The sequence below is a fragment of the Pseudophryne corroboree genome, chromosome 1, assembly GCF_028390025.1.
Source record: "Pseudophryne corroboree isolate aPseCor3 chromosome 1, aPseCor3.hap2, whole genome shotgun sequence".
Taxonomy (NCBI): Eukaryota; Metazoa; Chordata; class Amphibia; order Anura; family Myobatrachidae; genus Pseudophryne; species Pseudophryne corroboree.
In genome coordinates, this window is record NC_086444.1 from 155,991,189 (window position 1) to 156,012,815 (window position 21,627).

General features: G+C 45.5%; 1 protein-coding gene across 3 annotated transcripts in view; it reads right to left on the minus strand.

Moving 5' to 3' along the window:
- IQGAP2 (IQ motif containing GTPase activating protein 2) overlaps positions 1–21,627 on the minus strand; it is a 563,967-nt gene that overhangs the window by 106,561 nt on the left and 435,779 nt on the right. For all 3 annotated transcript variants that reach the window (XM_063963716.1, XM_063963722.1, XM_063963718.1), the window contains 6 exons: positions 19,686–19,853; positions 19,127–19,278; positions 16,440–16,610; positions 8,634–8,717; positions 5,435–5,506; positions 5,275–5,344 (listed from right to left, as the gene is read on the minus strand). In XM_063963716.1, coding sequence (XP_063819786.1) covers positions 5,275–5,344; positions 5,435–5,506; positions 8,634–8,717; positions 16,440–16,610; positions 19,127–19,278; positions 19,686–19,853 — 717 coding nt within the window. The remainder of the gene's footprint in view (positions 1–5,274; positions 5,345–5,434; positions 5,507–8,633; positions 8,718–16,439; positions 16,611–19,126; positions 19,279–19,685; positions 19,854–21,627) is intronic.

Sequence of the window (21,627 nt, forward strand, 5' to 3'; positions counted from 1 at the left end):
TGGTGTAAAAACGCTTGGCAGAGGGGACAGGTTTTATCTGTGATATACTAGTTTTAGCAGCAGGATAGATCAACGGCTGGTCTTCACTCATCAAGTTGTACACTTCTAAATAAGTATGGAAAACTGGAGAGATAGGGTTCGGCGCTCAGTGTTGCTAAGAAATGGTAAATTTAAAAGCCAAAAATTATATATATGTATAAAACTTATTTTATATAAAAAAAAATTAATATATATGAGTAAAAAAATGTATACAAAGTACATAAAAACATAAAAGTATGGACCAAGTAAATATTACAAGGATAAGGAGATCAACTTATCTTAAAAAACAGCAGGGGATTAGTGCAGGAAACCCTTAAAAAGTTTTTTAAGATAAGTTGATCTCCTTATCCTTGTAATATTTACTTGGTCCATACTTTAATGTTTTTATGTACTTTGTATATATTTTTTTACTCTCATATATATTAAATTTTTTTTATATAAAATACATTTTATACATATATATATTTTTTGGCTTTTAAAATGTACCATTTCTTAGCAACACTGAGCGCCGCACCCTATCTCTCCAGTTTTCCATACGTCCAGCAGTGCGGTACCGGCACTGCATTCTTAGCGCCCGGCATAATGAGGTCATGGGTGTTTTCTTATGGTAATTTTTATGTAATCTTAATCTCATTTTAGATTATTTAATATAATACTTTTTACTGAGATCATACTTCATAAGTGGCGCTGTACCTCTCCCCAGGCCCGGCACTACCCGCTCAGCGAAGGGATGCAGTGCAGGGAGGCGCTGGGACGGAGAGGCGCTCCCCCTGCTCTGCATCCCTTCCCTGCTGCTGCTGTGCCTGTCACTGTATGACAGGCACTGGCTGCTGCACCTGCAGCATGAAAATCCTCCTCCCTCCCCTCACCTGTGTGACAGGACAGCGCTGTGCACGGGACAGAAGGGGCGGAGCTAAGTGGGCCGGAAGGGGCGGGGCTAAATGCCACAGAAGGGGCGGGGCTACACGGACCAGGCTGCTGTAGTGTAGGGAGACTGGCTTAGGTAAGTAAAGTGTGAGAGGGAAATGTGTGTGTGCGCGCGCATTTATGTGTGCTTTAAGGATGCTACTACTACAGGGGGGGCATTACGTGTAACAACGCTACTAATGGGGGCCATTGCGTGTAACGACGCTACCACTGGGAGGTCATTACGTATAAGGACGATACTACTACTTGGGGGCATTATGTATAGGACGCTACTATTACTGGGGGGGCATTACGTATAACAAAACTACTACTGGGGGAGGGCATTACGTATAAGGATGCTACTACTGGGGGGGGGCATTATGTATATGGACGGTACTACTACTGGGGGCGCATTACGTATAAGGACGCTTCTACTACTGGGGGTGCACTACGTATAAGGACGCTACTACTACTGGGGGTGCACTACGTATAAGGACGCTACTACAACTGGAGGGGGCATTACGTATAAGAACGCTACTACTACTAGGGGGAATTACGTATAAGGACGCTACTACTACTAGGGCGGAATTATGCATATGGACGCTTCTACTACTGGGGGTGCACTACGTATAAGGACGCTACTACAACTGGAGGGGGCATTACGTATAAGGACGCTACTACTACTAGGGGGAATTACGTATAAGGACGCTTCTACTACTGGGGGGAGCATTATGTATAAGGATGCTACTACTACTGGGGGGCATTATGTATAAGGATGCTACTACTACTGGGGGGGCATTATGTATAAGGATGCTACTACTACTGGGGGTGCACTACGTGTAAGGACGCTACTACTACTGGGGGTGCATTATGTATAAGGATGCTACTACTACTGGGGGGGCATTATGTATAAGGATGCTACTACTACTGGGGGGGGGGGGCATTATGCATAAGGATGCTACTCCTACTGGGGGGGCATTATGCATAAGGCTGCTACTACTACTGGGGGGCATTATGCATAAGGATGCTACTACTACTGGGGGGCATTATGCATAAGGATGCTACTACTATTGGGGGGGCATTGTGCATAAGGATGCTACTACTACTGGGGGTGCACTATGTATAAGGACGCTACTACTACTGGGGGGCATTACATATAAGGACGCTACTACTACGGGTGGGGCATTACGTATAAGATGAATAAGGATGTGCTACATTGTGGCGTAATTTTGAATGGGGGTACTATTGTGTGGCTATGCCCCTTACTTGTGAGACCACACCCCTTTTCCCGGCGCGCGCCAAAGGAATATGGGAGGGCGCAAATTTATAGTTTGCAGGGGGGCGCCGAACACCCTAGCACCGGCCCTGCCTCTCCCCCTCTACTTCTAAATAAGTGTACAACTTCATTTCATGCTGTATAACTAGCAGACGGAACACTGCTCTCTGATCCCTAAATGAAACTCCCAACAAAATCTGGTAGGTGGAGCCCATAAAATGATCCTTGATACGGATACTTTTCAAATTGTGTCCTTGGGATATAGCTATGGTCATCCATTCGTGTTTGCCAGGGCCGATTCTAGACAATTTGGCTCCCAGTGCGAGATTTCAAAATGCCCCCCCCCCCCCCCCCCCCAATTGCTCTAAAAAAAAAAAAAATGCGTGCCCCCCCCCCATATAGCCATAAAAAGAAAAAGCATGCGCGCGCAAGGGTGTGTGGCCTGATTAAAATGGGTGTGGTCTCATTAAAGTGGGCGTGGCCTCTTCTGATATCATCACACCCACCACAGGGGAAAAAAAATAAAAATAAAAAAGTCCCCTTTTTACACATTACAGCAGGCAAGTGTCCCCATATTACACAGCGCGGCAGGCAGGTGTCCCCATTTTACACAGCGCGGCAGGCAGATATCCCCATTTTACACAGTACGCAGGCGCCCCCATTTTACACAGTGCGGCAGGCAGGTATCCCCATTTTACACAGTACGGCAGGCAGGTATCCCCATTTTACACAGTACGGCAGGCAGATATCCCCATTTTACACAGTACGGCAGGCAGATATCCCCATTTTACACAGTGCGGCAGGCAGGTATCCCCATTTTACATACTACGCAGGCAGGTGCCCCCATTTTACACAGTACGCAGGCAGGTGCCCCCATTTTACACAGTGCGGCAGACAGGTATCCCCATTTTACACAGTACGGCAGGCAGATATCCCCATTTTACACAGTACGCAGGCAGGTGCCCCCATTTTACACAGTGCGGCAGGCAGGTATCCCCATTTTACACAGTACGGCAGGCAGATATCCCCATTTTACACAGTACGCAGGCAGGTGCCCCCATTTTACACAGTGCGGCAGGCAGGTATCCCCATAGGCAGGTGTCCCCATTTTACACAGTGCGGCAGGCAGGTATCCCCATTTTACACAGTACGGCAGGCAGGTATCCCCATAGGCAGGTGTCCCCATTTTACACAGTGCGGCAGGCAGGTATCCCCATTTTACACAGTACAGCAGGCAGATATCCCCATTTTACACAGTACGCAGGCAGGTGCCCCCATTTTACACAGTGCGGCAGGCAGGTATCCCCATAGGCAGGTGTCCCCATTTTACACAGTGCGGCAGGCAGGTATCCCTATTTTACACAGTACGGCAGGCAGGTATCCCCATAGGCAGGTGTCCCCATTTTACACAGTGCGGCAGGCAGGTATCCCCATTTTACACAGTGCGGCAGGCAGATATCCCCATTTTACACAGTACACAGGCAGGTGCCCCCATTTTACACAGTGCGGCAGGCAGGTATCCCCATAGGCAGGTGTCCCCATTTTACACAGTGCGGCAGGTAGGTATCCCCATAGGCAGGTGTCCCCATTTTACACAGTGCGGCAGACAGGTATCCCCATAGGCAGGTGTCCCCATTTTACACAGTGCGGCAGGCAGGTATCCCCATAGGCAGGTGTCCCCATTTTACACAGTGCGGCAGCGGCAGGCAGGTTTCAAGTGGGGGGGGAGAGAGAGAGAATACTTACGTCTTCCCGCTCTTCGGTCCCGCCGACTCACGTCCCTCGCGCCGGCCGCCTCCTCCTTCCATGCTTATTTCCTTATCGCCTCTGCCCGAGCGCTCCTGCTCGGGGGGCGGGGCTTCGCAACATGACGCGTTTGCGTCGTGACGTCACAACGCAAACGCGTCATTCCGCGAAACTTCGCCCCCCGAGCAGGAGCGCTCGGGCAGAGGCGATAAGGCGTAACAAAGTGCCGCGTCGGGCGCCCCGTGCGGTTGCACGGCTCGCCCGCCGCTAGAAACGGCACTGGTGTTTGCAAGCTTTGCCAGGTTTCCAGCCTCGCTTTATTACTCTCCTTTGTTTTACTTCTTATTTTTTCTTTCTTTGTTTGTACCCTTCACCATTATGATCTTTTGCTATCCAACGCCCCACTCTGGCTATTGTGCAATTGCTGAGCTTGTTTTCACCTATGTCCCATAAAACATAGGTGTGTTTTTCTATTATACACGGTTTCCTCGTGCAAGAGATTAGGCTTTTCTTTGTTTCATATTGTTAACATGCACATTTGACTATTTTCATATGATATCTTCTACCATAAAAACCAATGAAAAAATAAATAAATAATTCTCAAGCGGGGTACACATGGAGAGTTCCGTGCTTAATTTCTAAGCAATCCGACTAGATTGCTTATAAATTACGCATGGATCTCTCAGTGTGCATGCCCCGTAGTGATACGCGGTTCCGCGCGTCTTTATCGCTGGTTCTAGATTGTGCCTGCATGCAGGCACAATCTAGTTACATCACTAACTTCACCACTGGGTGAAGTGAGTGCCACCCCCCCTCCACCCTCGCTCAGCACACATCGCGTTGAGTGCTAAGTGGGGGGAGAGATGTGTGCTGAGCGTTCCATGCTAGATCGCTCAGCACACATCTCCCTGTGTGTACCCCCCTTTAGTCTTAAACGTAGAAAAAGTGTAATGTGGTCTGGCCACAACCATCAGCTGCAAGGAGCAAAACCAGATGTAGACCACACACTTGCCTCGAGTTGCACAAGGACGAAAGGCATGCACTCAGACCTACATTGGATGGACCATCCAGATGCACCAGTACCAAGGCGTTTTTGCTTTGTGAATGACCTTCAGTAAAAGCTTTTGTAGGCTGGGAATGCAGGCTACCAAGTCACCAGGCACATACTAAAGGAGTGCCACTGTGTAGTTGCCCATACACACAGAAAAACGGATATTAAACTGCAGCGTTTTCCAACTCTACATTGTTGACCAGTGTCCTTGACTTTTCCAGGTCATCAGAAAAACACCACTGTGTCCACTACTTACTCAATGTCCGGTAATCTTCCCTGGCTTTGTTAGCCTTGAGAAACGCCTGTATTATAATGATTTCTTTTTCCTGTAGACAGAAGGAAGGCAATTGTAAGATATCAAACAAAGTTATTCCTGAATAAGCTGTTTTTGTTCTTGTAAAGGAAAAATAACTCACGTGATCCTTGAAATACTGCAATCTCTTCTTGAATTCTCTTTTCACTTTTAACATCCGGTACCAGGCCTGAATCTAAACGGCAAAATTAAAGATTAAAAATAACTAGAATTCTGGATCTTGCAGTTCTAGATTATCTTGATGATGAGACTTAAGCTGGGAACAGGGCTGGTGATCAGTGGCTTGGTCGTTGGTCTTTCACACCATACACATTCAACGACGTCTCTGGTCGGTAACGACCATAGTGGGAATTGAGCATACATGCTCCACAGATAAGCGAGGGTCGTTAACGTCCCGCGGGGCCGCGCATCGGTGGTCGTCGGATGCATACACACTTGACGATATAATGAGCGACGTCGTTGATGAGGGCTGAAATGAACGACGTCGTTCATTTTATCGTCAAGTGTGTATGGGCCTTTAGAAAACAGGGAACACCCAGCCAAAATGACAAATTGAACAATTTGCACGTATAACCCATGGGCCTTCTAAAATCTTAGCTACACATATTCTATAATCCCTTTTGCTAAATAGTCAGTGTGAATTTGGTGCATGTAGGAGACTTTTATGAAGCCTGAGTAGTGGAAGCAGTGAAGAATACGGCCAGCGGTCTTAAAACCAGAGAGTTAAATGTAACTGCATTTGCGTAAACTTTTTGGTTTTGGTATTCTGCTCCTGAACTGATCTTTATGAAGTGTCTCTGCTTAAATAGGGAACACAGCAAGCAGAATGGCTGCACACAAGAATCCTTACATATATAGAGTAACCTAAATGATAGTGTGACTTTACAGTCAGAGGCGGATTTAGACCTCACCTAAGCAAGACAACTATTTGGGGCCCCCCATCCTCAAACAATTAACAACACTATATTTTCGTTCTTGATTTATTCCCCTTAAATTATTTGTCGTCACTTCCTCGCGACTCCAGAGAGGTACTGAAAAAAAATGGGTGCAGTGTGTGTGGTGTGGGCCCCTCTGGACCCAGGTGCCCATGTGCTCAGCACACAAGCACCCATCATAGATGCACCTCTGGGTGCAAGATTAATGCATTTCATGGCAGCAGCTGGTTATTACTAACACGACAAGGTGTAATTAGAGGCAGTGCAGTTGCATTCATAAATTTACCAATCTGAAAGAACATTACATTGTTCCTAAAAGTAGACATATTCTGGAATTATGGGCACGCACACACTCACAAACACACACACGCCAGCCACAGTTTGCTAGATATAGCACACAAATCACAGAAACATTTGTCACCCATTGTGTGCTGGACTACGTATATAAACAGTGCAAGGAGCCAGGTGCCTCTGCAGTATAACCTCGTTATGACGCTCCATTAATTTTATTATTATTGCTACCACCAGTTATTTATATAGCGCACACATATTCCGCAGCGCTTTACAGAGAATATTTGGCCATTCATATCGGTCCCTGCCCCAGTGGAGCTTACAATCTATATTCCCTATCACATGTACACACAGACACATTCACACTAGGGTTAATTTTTGTTGGGAGTCAAGTAACCTACCAGTATATTTATGGATTGTGCGAGGAAACCGGAGTATCCGGAGGAAACTCACGCAAGTACGGAGAGAATATACAAACTCCGCACAGTTAGGGCCATGGTGGGAACCGAATCTATGACCTCAGTGCTGTGAGGCAGGAATGCTAATCATTACACCATCCGTTTTCAATCATATGTCCATGTACTATAAAATATGAATGTCCTCTGGTCCACTAAATTGCCAAACTCAATCTGTGTCGTCATGGCAAATGGCACTGAATAAACTGTGCCAAGGAACAAGCAGGTTTGTCTGGCACTCACAGCTCCCCCCACACACAGTTTTGTCTAGAGTCTGCAGCCAGCCTTCCTCCCTCCCACGCCAACCTCCTTACCCATGGGGAATCAGTAATCACTAGCAGGCAGACATCACTAACAGACTGCCACCCGCAACTGCAACTATCAGCACCCCCTCCCCAATCTAGCTGCTGCTTCAGAGGAGACAGAGTGGTTATTACTGGATCTGGCACCCAGCAGCCATCCAATCAATGCGCTGACAGTCTGCCGGGAACGGGGATTATACAACAACCCCAGTGGCGCGATCTTGCATTAAACTGCCCTATTGGCGGGCCCCCTGAGATCCGTCAAGCCCTGAGCAACTGCTTGTGTTGCTTAGCTGTAAATCCGCTACTGCATACAGTGCAGGACAGCAGGGCCACTGACAGTAGAACTACTAACAGAGGTTACTATTGTATCTGTGATCAGTTAGGCTAAATGCATATGATCATACCTATAACCTCTGTAAAAGCACCAGGTGTGGAAAGAGTGCAGTTAATGCACTATGTTCACAATTCAAGTTAAGTTTTGTTTTAAGACCAAGCTTCCGGGTGGAACCTTGAACCAGCGTGAGCGTTTCCACTTTGCTGGCTTTATTTTGTGAGTTATGTACAGTGGAGGAGACCTGCAATGGTCTTTACACTGAAGATGCACAGTGATCGGAATCCAATTGGATATAAGCAACACTGCTATTAGAAGCACTACAGCCCATGGCTTCCCTTCTGCAAGGCACTGGGTCACTTTATTGCTCTGCAGCACCTTGAATCCCTGCAGCTGCAGCATTTACACTGGCGTTTTCTAGTGTGAGGCTAGGGTTAACCAAAGTAGTGTGGAAGCTGCGCAGAGTTCTCAATGTTTTTCTGGGTTAGCAAGCCATTGTTTTTTTAAAACATGAATACACACTGTAATTTGCACAATTTTCCGAACAATAATGTAGAACGCGCAATTTCATCAGGAACATTGGCTTTACAAAAGAAGCACTATATGGGTTTATTAAACTATCAATACTGCTCCAGACTTTCAGAAACACATACATCAAATCATGTACACAATTCACAACTGAAAATGAAGAAGAAATATTGTTACAGCCAAACCGTACACACAAAACTGCATGTTTAATCAACATAATACACACATATACTTTGCATACTTTGTGTGTCTTTGTTTTGAACAATGGAAAAGGCAATCTCTGCTGTTTGCGCCCATTCTAGTCTCCTAGGTTTAATATTGCAATGGCGGCATCACATTGGTTGTTGTTATTACAATGGAATCCTTTAAGACTATTAATGTTTATCCCATACAAACATGATTTACCCTTAGTATGGCAAGCAAGAATTGGCCAAAATCAGCAACATTACATTCATACCTTGACAATACCAATAATGTTTCCTTGAAGTAGCTGTATTCTGTCTGTGTAGGACTTCCTCTGCTTGTATCCTTTCCAAGAAGCCTGTAAAATCATCGGAAAAAAACTTGTTTACATCAGGTACCAACTACAATTCTAACTACATCAGCACATCAAGCTTAGTCTCAAAGGCAGATAGGTCTGACTAGAAGACATGTTACATATTTGCAATAGTTTCACTGACATTACCAAATAGTTTTGTGATTTAAAAAAAATATAAGATTTTAAACCTACCGGTAAATCTTTTTCTCGTAGTCCGTAGAGGATGCTGGGACTCCGTAAGGACCATGGGCACTTTAAGAAAGACTTTGACTCTGGGTGTGCACTGGCTCCTCCCTCTATGCCCTTCCTCCAGACCTCAGTTAGAGAAACTGTGCCCAGAGGAGATCGACAGTACGAGGAAAGGATTTTTGTTAATCCAAGGGCAAGATTCATACCAGCCACACCAATCACACCGTATAACTTGTGATAAACTACCCAGTTAACAGTATGAACAAACAACATACTCTCGGTCCAAAACCGATGAAACTATAACATAACCCTTATGTAAGCAATAACTATATACAAGTTTAGCAGAAGTAGTCCGCACTTGGGACGGGCGCCCAGCATCCTCTACGGACTACGAGAAAAAGATTTATCGGTAGGTTTAAAAACTTGTTTTCTCTAACGTCCTAGAGGATGCTGGGAACTCCGTAAGGACCATGGGGATTATACCAAAGCTCCCAAACGGGCGGGAGAGTGCGGATGACTCTGCAGCACCGATTGAGCAAACAGAAGGTCCTCCTCAGCCAGGGTATCAAACTTATAGAACTTTGCAAAGGTGTTTGACCCCGACCAAGTAGCTGCTCGGCACAACTGTAGTGCCGAGACCCCTCAGGCAGCCGCCCAAGAAGAGCCCACCTTCCTAGTGGAATGGGCCTTAACCGATTTTGGCAACGGCAAACCTGCCGTAGAATGCGCCTGCTGAATCATGTTACAGATCCAGCGAGCAATAGTCTGCTTTGAAGCAGGAGCGCCAATCTTGTTGGCCGCATATAGAACAAACAAAGCTTCTGTCTTCCTGACCCTAGCTGTTCTGGCCACATAAATCTTCAAAGCCCTGACCACATCAAGGGACTCGGAATCCTCACGCGTAGCCACAGGCACTACAATAGGTTGGTTCATATGAAAAGATGAGACCACCTTAGGAAGGAAGTGAGGACGAGTCCTCAATTCCGCCCTATTCACATGAAAAAACAGATAGGGGCTTTTATGTGACAAAACCGCCAATTCCGAAACTCGCCTTGCTGAAGCTAAGGCTAGTAACATGACCACCTTCCAAGTGAGGTACTTCAACTCCACCGCTTTGAGTGGTTCAAACCAATGTGACTTAAGGAAACTTAACACCATGTTAAGGTTCCAAGGCGCCACCGGAGGTACAAACGGGGGCTGAATATGCAGTACTCCCTTCACAAATGTCTGAACTTCAGGAAGAGAAGCCAATTCCTTTTGAAAGAAAATGGATAAAGCCGAAATTTGAACCTTTATGGACCCTAATTTTAGGCCCAAATTCACTCCAGTTTGAAGGTAGTGAAGGAGACGGCCCAAATGGAATTCCTCCGTAGGAGTATTCCTGGCCTCACACCAAGAAACATTTTCTCCATATGCGGTGATAATGTTTTAATGTCACGTCCTTCCTAGCCTTAATCAGGGTAGGAATGACCTCCTCCGGAATACCTTTTTCCGCTAGGATCCGGCGTTCAACCGCCATGCCGTCAAACGCAGCCGCAGTCAGTCTTGGAACATACAGGGCCCCTGTTGCAGTAGGTCCTGTCGTAGAGGAAGAGGCCACGGATCTTCTGTGAGCAACTCCTGCAGATCCGGATACCAAGTCCTTCGTGGCCAATCCGGAGCGACGAAGATTGTTCTCACTCCTCTTCATCTTATTATTCTCAACACCTTGGGTATGAGAGGAAGAGGAGGGAACACATAGACTGACCTGAACACCCAAGGCGTCACCAGGGCGTCTACCGCCACCGCCTGAGGGTCCCTTGACCTGGCACAATACCGCTTTAGCTTTTTGTTGAGACGGGACGCCATCATGTCTATTTGGGGCAGTCCCCACCGACCCACGATCTGTGCGAAGACTTCCTGATGAAGTCCCCACTCTCCCGGATGCAGATTGTGTCTGCTGAGGAAGTCCGCTTCCCAGTTGTCCACTCCCGGAATGAACACTGCTGACAGTGCGCTTACATGACCTTCCGCCCAGCGAAGAATCCTGGTGGCTTCTGCCATTGCCACCCTGCTCCTTGTGCCGCCTTGGCGGTTTACATGAGCCACTGCTGTGACATTGTCCAAATGAATCAGAACTGGCTTGTTGCGAAGTAATGCCTCCGCTTGACGTAGGGTGTTGTATATGGCCCCTTAACTGCAGGACGTTGATGTGGAGACAAGTCTCTAGACTTGACCAGAGACATTGGAAATTTCTTCCCAGTGTGACTGCTCCCCAACCTCGGAGGCTTGCGTCCGTGGTCACCAGGATCCAGTCCTGAATGCCGAACCTGCGGCCCTCTAGGAGGTGAGCACTGTGCAGCCACCACAGGAGAGATACCCTGGCTCTGGGAGACAGGGTGATCCTTTGATGCATTTGTAAATGAGACCCGGACCACTTGTCCAGTAGGTCCCATTGAAAAGTCCTCGCATGGAACCTGCCGAAGGGGATGGCCTCGTAAGATGCCACCATCTTCCCCAGGACACGTGTGCAGTGATGCACTGAAACCTTTTTTGGCTTCAACAGGTTCTTGACCAGAGCCATGAGCTCCTGAGCCTTTTCCATCGGAAGAAAAACCTTTTTCTGGTCTGTGTCCAGAGTCAGGCCCAAAAAGGTCAGACGCGTTGTAGGAACCAGCTGTGACTTTGGAATATTGAGAATCCAGCCGTGTTGCTGTAACGTCTTCACAGACAGTGATACGCTGTCCAGTAACTTCTCTCGAGATCTCGCCTTTATGAGGAGATCGTCCAAGTATGGGATAATTGTGACACCCTGCTTGCGCAGGAGCACCATCATTTCCGCCATTACCTTGGTAAAAATCCTCGGGGCCATGAAAAGCCCAAACGGCAACGTCTGAAATTGGTAATGACAGTCCTGTACCGCAAATCTCAGCAACGCCTGATGAGGAGGAAATATCGGAACATGAAGGTATGCATCCTTTATGTCTAGGGAAACCATCCAATCCCCCCCTCCAGACTGGCGATGACCGCTCTGAGCAATTCCATCTTGAACTTGAACTTTTTTAAGTACAGGTTCAGGGATTTTAAATTCAAAATGGGTCTGACCGAACCGTCCGGTTTCGGTACCACAAACAGGGTTGAGTAATACCCCTTTCCTTGTTGCAGAAGGGGAACCTTGACTATCACCTGTTGAAGATACAATTTTTGAATTGCATTTAACACTAACTCCCTCTCTGAAGGAGAAGCTGGCAGAACTGACTTGAAAAACCGGCGAGGAGGCACCTCTTCGAATTCCAGCCTGTATCCCTGAGAAACAATCTCTAGTGCCCAGGGATCCACCCGTGAGTGAACCCAGATGTGGCTGAAAAATCGAAGACGTGCCCCCACTTGAGCAGACTCCCCCAGGGAAGCCCCAGCATCATGCGGTGGATTTTGCCGACGCAGGGGACGACTTCTGCTCCTGGGTACTAGCTGTGTGCAGCTTCTTCCCCTTGCCCTTACCTCTGGCAAGACAGGACGATCCCCGTACCTTTTTGCCTTTATTTGAACGAAAGGACTGCATTTGATAATAAGGCGCCTTTTTAGGTTGCGGGGGAACATAAGGCAAAAAATTAGATTTACCTGCTGTAGCAGTAGAGACAAGGTCCGAGAGGCCTTCTCCAAACAATTCTTCCCCCTTGTAAGGCAACGACTCCATATGCCGTTTTGAGTCGGCATCCCCCGTCCACTGCCGGGTCCACAAGAGTCGCTTAGCAGAAATAGACATAGCATTTATTCTAGAGCTTAGTAAACAAATGTCTCTTTGAGCATCCCTCATATATAAGGCAGCATCTTTTATATGCCCTAGGGTCATTAAAATGGTATCCTTATCCAGAGTTTCAATCTCTGCTGATAAGGAATCAGTCCATGCTGCGACAGCACTACAAACCCAGGCCGATGCCATAGCCGGCCTAATAATAGTACCAGAATGCGTGTAAATGGACTTCATGGTAACTTCCTGTTTGCGGTCAGCAGCATCTTTGAGGGTAGCAGTATCCTGGGATGGCAGTGCTACCTTTTTTGATAAGCGTGTTAACGCCTTGTCCACCTTAGGCGAAGATTCCCATCGTATCCTGTCCTTTTGTGGGAAGGGATACGCCATAAGACTCCTTTTGGGAATTTGCAGTCTCCTGTCTGGAAATTCCCAAGCCTTTTCGCACAATTCGCTTAACTCACATGAGGACGGAAAGGTGACCTCAGGTTTTTTCTCTTTATACATGTGTACCCTCGTGTCCGGGACAGGGGGTTCCTCAGTGATATGCAAAACCTCTTTTATAGCAATAATCATATAACGAATACCCTTAGCCACTTTTGGCTGTAATTTTGCATCCTCATAATCGACACTGGAATCTGAATCCGTGTCGGTATCTGTGTCAGTGATTTGGGATAATGTGCGCTTCTGAGACCCGGAAGGTCCCGGTGCTACTGGGACAGGCATGGTCTGACTACCTGCCTGTTCCCTAGCCTCAGCTTTGTCTAATCTCTTATGTTATAAATTTACATTAGCACTCAAGACATTCCACATATCCATCCAGTCCGGTGTCGGCGCTGCCGACGGCGACCTGACATTCATGCACTCCCCCTCCTCCTTGGGTGAGCCATCAGCGTCAAACATGTCGACACACACGTACCGACACACTCCACACACACAGGGAATCTCTTTTCTGAAGACAGGTTCCCCCTAGGCCCTTTGGAGAGACAGAGAGAGAGAGTATGCCAGCACACACCCTAGCGCTATAACCCAGGAAAAAAACACAGTATGTTCCTTCCAATAGCACTGAAACACCTGTATACCGCCAATTATGTGCCCCCCCCCCCCCCCCTCTTGAAAACCCACTGTCACCGTCTGTAAGCAGGGGAGAGTCCGGGGAACTTCCTCTCAGCGCTGTGCTGTGGAGAGAAATGGCGCTGGTGAGTGCTGAGGGAGAAGCCCCGCCCCCTCGGCGGTGGGCTTCTGTCCCGCTCAAAATATGTAAAACATGGCGGGGGCTCTTTTATATACATGTACAGTGCCCAACTGTACATGTATATATCTCTTTTTGCCATAGGAGAGGTTTATATTGCTGCCCAGGGCGCCCCCCCTGCGCCCTGCACCCTTACAGTGACCGGAGTGTGTGAGGTGTATGGGAGCAATGGCGCACAGCTGCAGTGCTGTGCATTACCTCAGTGAAGCTCACGAAGTCTTCTGCCTTCTCATACTCACCCGGCTTCTTTCTTCTGGCTCTGTGAGAAGGACGGCGGCGCGGCTCTGGGACGAACGTCCAGGACGAACCTGTGTTCCAATCCCTCTGGAGCTAATGGTGTCCAGTAGCCTAAGAAACAAGACCTTGCAACTCAGAGAAGTAGGGTTGCTTCTCTCTCCTCAGTCCCTCGATGCAGGGAGTCTGTTGCCAGCAGTGCTCCCTGAAAATAAAAAAACTAACAAATATACTTTCTTAGCAGGAAACTCAGGAGAGCTGTGCTCTCTGTGATCTCCTCTGGGCACAGTCTCAAACTGAGGTCTGGAGGAGGGGCATAGAGGGAGTAGCCAGTGCACACCCAGAGTCAAAGTCTTTCTTAAAGTGCCCACGTCTCCTGCGGAGCCCGTCTATCCCCCATGGTCTTTACGGAGTACCAGCATCCTCTAGGACGTTAGAGAAATAAAGAATTTTCCATTCCCCTAAAACAATGGTAGACTTGCTGAAGCATGATGGGATAAAGTAATTTGCTTCTTACAGCTAAGGAGTAGGCGTCACGTGACAACAGTGCCCCAATTCATAACTAAACTCATTCTCATATTTTTGACATATGTATCTGCACAGTATTTTATTTTATGGGTGGATCTGACCATGGAATGTAGTACGGCAGAAGGGACCAGGCACAAGTTTAGCACCCAGAACGTCTTAAGGATGCTCCAGGTATTCCTGGGGTAACTTGCCACCAGAATCAGGAAGAAGCTAAGTGCAAGCAGTGTCCTAAGGACGATCCAGGCAGCAGATTTCTAAATCTGGGTACACACTGAGTGATATATCTTCTGATCCGGCGGATCAGAATGACATATCGCTCACATCGGTGCATATCGTGCAGTGTGTACGCCCGATATGCAGGTGATCACAGTCGCTAGCGACATTGTTGTGTTTGATGTGCTGCACATTAAACCTGCCGATATCGCCAACGACAACATTGCCCTTATTTATCAATGAGTGATAAGTTTCACTGTGAGTGATAAATTTCACCAGCCAATCATTTTTCAAACACAACCTGTAACATGGCAGTTAGGAGCCGATTGGCTGGTGCAATTTATCACTCACAGTGAAAATAATCATTCATTGATCAATAAGAGCACATGTATGCTAATGAAGAACGGAACAGTAATTGTTCTGTCCTTCATTAACATGTGTACCCAGCATAAGCTGACAGAGGGCAGTGATGGCGCCACCACTAGGCCATGCGCACCGGGTGAAGGCACGGTTCAACACCCCTAGTTACGGCCCTGGTTCTGACTTAAATCAGAGCACCTTTATCCTATGATTCTTCACTTCTGTTAATATGTGTAAATGCTTTAGTTTGATAGAATGTGGACAGAACAAACTGCATCTGTTCGAATTAATGGAATGATCACAGAAGAACATAATATTTAAGGAGCTCCGTTTGCTGATGTTGTCAGAGACCATGACCTGTGCACTTGTGGAGGGTGATGGGAGAATAAATAAGGCCAATGACATAGGTATTGGAAAAAGCAGAGTACCTATAGCAAATCCGAAATGTGATGTAACACAAGAGTACGGTGTCAAAAACACCTGAAACATAGCTGCTCTCAAATACATTTGTCTAGTTGGATTCGGTATGAAATCCCGACTGTCGGGATCCCGGTGGTCGAAATACCAACTACAGAATCCTGACAGTCAGAATCCCGACCTTGAGCGCAGCGTGTCCCCTCGTGGGCTCGCCACACTTTGGGCTCGGTGGTGACACTATTATAGTCCCCTTTGGATGGTGGCGTGGATCACCACCCAATTGGGAATACCGGCCATTTTTCCTTCTGTTGGGATTCCGGTGTCGGTATTTCGCCCGCCGGGATAACGTAGTTCGGGAAATTAACTGCATCCTGTCTAGTTAGCTAAAGCACATTTAAAATTGGTGTGGGATAGATTTGACTGTTTTTGGGTAGTATGTGAGAATATAATTTCTAATATCCAGTATACAGGGACAATTGTCCATACGTCACTCATACAGGGACAACTGGCAATGTGGGGGGAAAACTAATATATACTTTTTTTGAAAGTTTCATCTGAAATTTCCTCAGAACTATATAATCAGATGTAAACTACACACAACTTGTATTGTAGCTGCGCTAGCTGACAAAGTGATAAGAAAGGTATACTGTGTGTTTTGATTTTAAATACCTCTGCAGATTATTATAGAATGGAAAAAGGATTGAGGTATAACGCCAAAACACATTTATTCAGGATTTGCTTGTGATCAATTCACTTTAACAGGCCAGAAAGCCAGGAATCATCTGTTATTTTCTGGTCTTACCTGTATTTTAACTGCATATGGCTCTTGTTTGTGGAGGTAGGCCTTCCGTTCCCTGAATACCTTTCTGGCCAGATAGCCTCTCATTCGAGCTTGGAGCAGAGTAATCAGATTTTCATTAGCCATCCACAGCTGCTCCCGGTTGTAATCAGAGGTGATCTTTCCAACAATGGCCTGGTGAGACACAAATTACTGTTTGGAGTTTTCCTCTGATGTAAAATATTCAGTGTGTGAATTATTAGTGTGACACCATACAAAGAGAACCAGAATTCAATGTAAAAGCTTTTGTATGAAGGGGTGCAACGTCCTTTTTTTTTTTTTTAAATCTATCAAAGCTGTGTACACATTATGCAATAATCAGACTGACGTGCCAATATCTGACCGCTTGGCCTGTGTATCTGATCGTGTGTAAGCTACAGCCATGGCAGACAGCTGAAAACTTGTGCACAAAATTTTGACGGTCAGGTTAAGATTCCTGCTAATAGTTCATGTTGAAATGTTACCTTTGTGGGTGCTAGTATTTAAAATCGGCAATGAAGTGTCTCTTCTTGGCTCTTTAAGGGGTAAATTTACTAAGATGGGAGTTCTATTTAAGATAAGATGTTGCCCATAGCAACCAATCAGATTCTACTTCTCATTTATCTACATTTACATCTAATTTACCTTCTAGAAGATAATACCTGGAATCTGATTGGTTGCTATGGACAACATTCCATCTTAAATAGAACTCCCATCTTAGTAAATTTACCCCTAAATGTGTAATGTGTATGCTTGAAACAGGGTATTCTGAGTCAGGATAATTTTTAAGATACAAAAGGTGTCGAGTCCCAAGCACTGTTTGGTAAATCTGTCCGGTGCCTGCTCAGCTCTAGGCTCTCAGACTAACAGCGTTAACCGTGATGGCAGAGGGGGAGGATGTCACAGTGAAAATGAAGCAGAAAGGAACGTGGCAAAACCAATCTGCTCACTACAGCATGTGCCCCCTGACATGGTAGTGCCATTAAATATGAAGAATTATCAATAATTACTAGACGTCTCAATATTCTAACCAAGGAGAAAAAGGACAACCAAACCTCCTCTTATAGCCTGCCACAGTGATTTATGTTAGAAAGGGATTGCTGCCATAACATGTCCAGTCATAAGTCATGTTACTGTATGCGCAAGCTGTGTTTACAAGTTACGCACAGCTAGAAATATAAATAAAATATAAATTGGGTCGGAAAACAGGGAATAAAGGTTTCTAAACTCATTACGTCTAAATTTGAAATGACAAAGTGCAGATTTCTTATCTATTTCCAGCATGAAATGAAATACAGCTGGCAATAGGATCTCTGGCTGTCACCTTGGCCGTGAGTGCATCTTGGGGTAGCAGGACCATTCCTTGTGTCTGACTCATGCGCCAGACATTCCGGGTCCTGCACTGAACTACAGAAACAGGGTAGTGATAGAGGCCATGCAGAAGGCTCAGGATATTGTGAGATTAGAGGGCTGATAAGTTACTACACTACACGCTGCACAGTGTGTAACACATTAACCACACACATCATTGTCTTTTACATTACAACATGACTCACTGAAACATAAAACACACAAAAACAAATTAAACATAAATTGCTTTTAAAGGATAACTAATTATAAAAATATACTTAATACCATCCCCTTCCTCTTGCTAACAAAACCGCCCCACGCACAGGGCAGGAAAACAAAAGCAGCTTCGCCTGTCACCATGCATATAGGATGAGTTTTGTACAATACACAGAGTTCTAGCTGCACAAAGATTACATCTGTAAATGATTTCTTCTAGCTATTATATCAAGTATTTTCTATAAAATGTTAGTTGACTGGAAGATTTACTTTTCTCCTCCACATTCTGATCTTCCGTTTTTAGGGCCACTTGTTCTCTCTGGCTTGATTTTAAAACTATATATCTCTTAACAATGATACAATAGAGGTTTTCCTGACACAGTGTTCATTTTGGAATTAGTACCCCTTCCAGGGGGCTCCCCTTCCTTTTCTCTCTCTCCCTGTTTCCTTACCTTTTTCTCTCCTTTTTTTTTTCTTTTCTAAAAAGTTAATGGTTTGAGTTGTGAACTGTACTGGCATTGAAGGAAAATTATTAAATATTTGTTGGATACACTACTAGAACTGCTCAGCTTCTCTGCAACTTTTAAGGCGTAAGCTGGTCTATGATACTACAAGTATTGTATTTTCAATGCATCTTTTCTTTCAATAAAAATCAGATTATACAAAAAAAAAAAATGTTCGTTGACGGGTTGCTGTGGGCAGCTTCTCTACCTGTCCTCTTCAGAAAGTTTGGTATGCCACAATTACTGTACCCATGCTGATTGCGGCTTGACAGACGCAATTTAAATACAACATCTAAAAATGTGAGTTAAGCTAGGAACACACCTGATGACAGTGTGACCAGGAGAAGCGATGTAATGATACATCACATCCGCTGTACACACTAACTGGGCTATTTCCTGGGGATTATCGGGGCTAATAGGATAGGCCTCGGACGAGACCTTTAGCCGTGGAAATTACCTGCGGCTAACAGGATACAGCCCTGTGTATTTGTTGACTTCTATTTCCAGAGTAAGACATTATTTATTTCAACAAGTGTTACCTGTTATGGGCAGGTATAGGACCATCTAACCAAAGACATCACAAATACTGGAAGATAAATATACCTGAATCTCTTTCAGAGTAAGCCAAGTAGTTTTAGATGAGATTCCTTCTGGCGGAGACCAAGATCCTTCATTTGTGTCAGCATTATAATAGTAGTCATATTTATGTTTCAATCTGATCTTAATCCAGGAGCTCTCCTCTGTTTCTGCAGGAACTATAATGGAACAGGTAATGTCATTAGTAGTGTGACAGGCAGTCACCCAGGCCTAATGCCCCAATATCACCAATGCTCTATTATTCTCCACAGATTTATAGTAAGACACCTCATGTATTGTTCTCTGGTGTGTAGGGTCAGCAGCTCACTTGTACACTTTACTCCCAGTCATCTTATATCCTGATTTACTACCGATAGACAAACAAACCCTCTTGGGAAACATCCATGAAAGGTATGTACAACTAGTTACCAGCTGCCTGAGCACCATTTAGGGCTTGGAGCAGCATTGGCATAATTAGTAGTCACTGCTATAATGAGAATTTCCATTAATGAAACATAATTATACTGATAGAGGTGCATTATATATCATAGTACATACAGGAAATGCACTATGGTGGTACTGTTACCTTCACTGGCCTTCTTCTTCTTGGACTCTAGCAGGTCTTTGTGATAAGCGTCCGCACACTCTGGTTTGATTCCCTTTAATCTGGTCTCCGATGTCTGTAGCACCTGCAGCGTATGCTGTTCCTCTTCCTTTTCCAGAGCCAGATTAATTTCTGCCACACCGGCTGCCACTAAACATGCGCCAGAGGGGAAACAAAATACTATTGAAATACTTCATAACATTATTTATAACAGAACTGAAAAATGTATTATGATTTTGCATTTGTATCATCCATATGGCAGAAATACCCCCCTTGTTTAAATCAGGATCCGGTCATTAGGTTGACAGTAAGTAGGTCGACACTGTCTAGGTCGACCACTATTGGTCGACAGTATGTCGACATGGTTCTAGGTCGACATGAGAAAAGGTTGACATGAGTTTTTCACAATTTTTTTTTTCATTTTTTTTTTTTACTTTTTCATACTTTACAATCCATGTGGACTACAATTGGGAACGGTAACCTTGCCCGAAGCCATGCGAGGGGATAAGGTGCACTAATTGGGGATCACGGTCACTGTACGCGAAAACGACACAAAACAATTATTTAAAAAACTCATGTCGACCTTTTCTCATGTCGACTTAGTACATGTTGACTTAGAAACCATGTCGACGTACTGTCGACCAATAGTGGTCGACCTAGACACTGTCGACCTATGTCTAATCTACCTAACATACCACACCCGTTTAAATCTCTCTGCCAGTTGGATTTCAGCCATAACCGAGTTGAGTTGTTTCTTATCACGCTCAGGAACTGGGACATTGGTAAGCAATTTTACAACCCAACTACCTGTAGTTTTCTGAGGCTTACTGCAATACATATGGACTGAAATATATTAATAAGGATCTCTGAAGGATCCCTGTCCAGTGTCCACCCCCCATGGTGTGAGCATGTGCTGCCCATGCTTTAGGATTCCGAGTCATAAACCCGGATGTCAATTCTTTGTTTTCTCTTCCGATATACAGCTGCCCTGGCAGGTTAGTATCCATGCATACTGCTGTTAAGAAATGGCAGGATGCCTGCAAAAAGGGGCAGGATGTACTACAATTTATTTGTGATACATAATACATCCCGGTCACAACAAAGCACCACTCACTGAGAGGTCTCCAAACACTGAACATCTAAGTCTACTTTGCACAATTTTCAGCATAATATTCCGTACAATTTTTTGCTTTACACTCCAAAAATGCATCCGCGCCCGATTTTCGAAAAAGGGGTGTGGCCTGTAAAATGGGGCATGGCTTCGTGGGAGTGGCGGATTCGGGGGCATGCCCAGCACTCTCTGAGCTGCTGGCATGCCCCCTCTCCTCCTGTCTCCAGTGAAAAGACGCTGTGCGCATCTATTCATCCCCCCAACTGCCCCCCCACCCCCACCCCACCCCAACGCGGAACATTGTGGCCCGGGGGTGGGACAACGGGACAGTCCCCAAAAACCGGGACTGTCCCATGAAAATCGGGACAGTTGGGAGATATGATTTATATAATAAAAATCGATAAAAATTATGTCATCATGTAGGGCTGTAATTGCAGGTTTTGAAAGGATTTTAAAACAATTATTATTATGAGCCAAAATAGTAATAGTGATGTATTAGTTTCTGCAGATAAGGGATTTCTGATAACAATTCAGCGATGCCATTAAAAATTATCTACCAAGAGGCAATTCTCAGTCAGAGTGGGGATGTGTACTGCTGTATATACAGACAGGATAGATCGGTGTGTGTGCCCCAGTAAAGGCCAAACAATGCCTTTCTGCAGCCCTGTAAATCCTCTGTGTGCTCTGTGACCACCTGGTGATGGCTTCTCAGGCAGTATACAGAGCCACCGACTCCGGAGAATTGCTGTTCAGTCTGCTTAAGAAATTCAAGCAATTTAAACGGACCCCGATAGTAACACATGTGATCTGGGG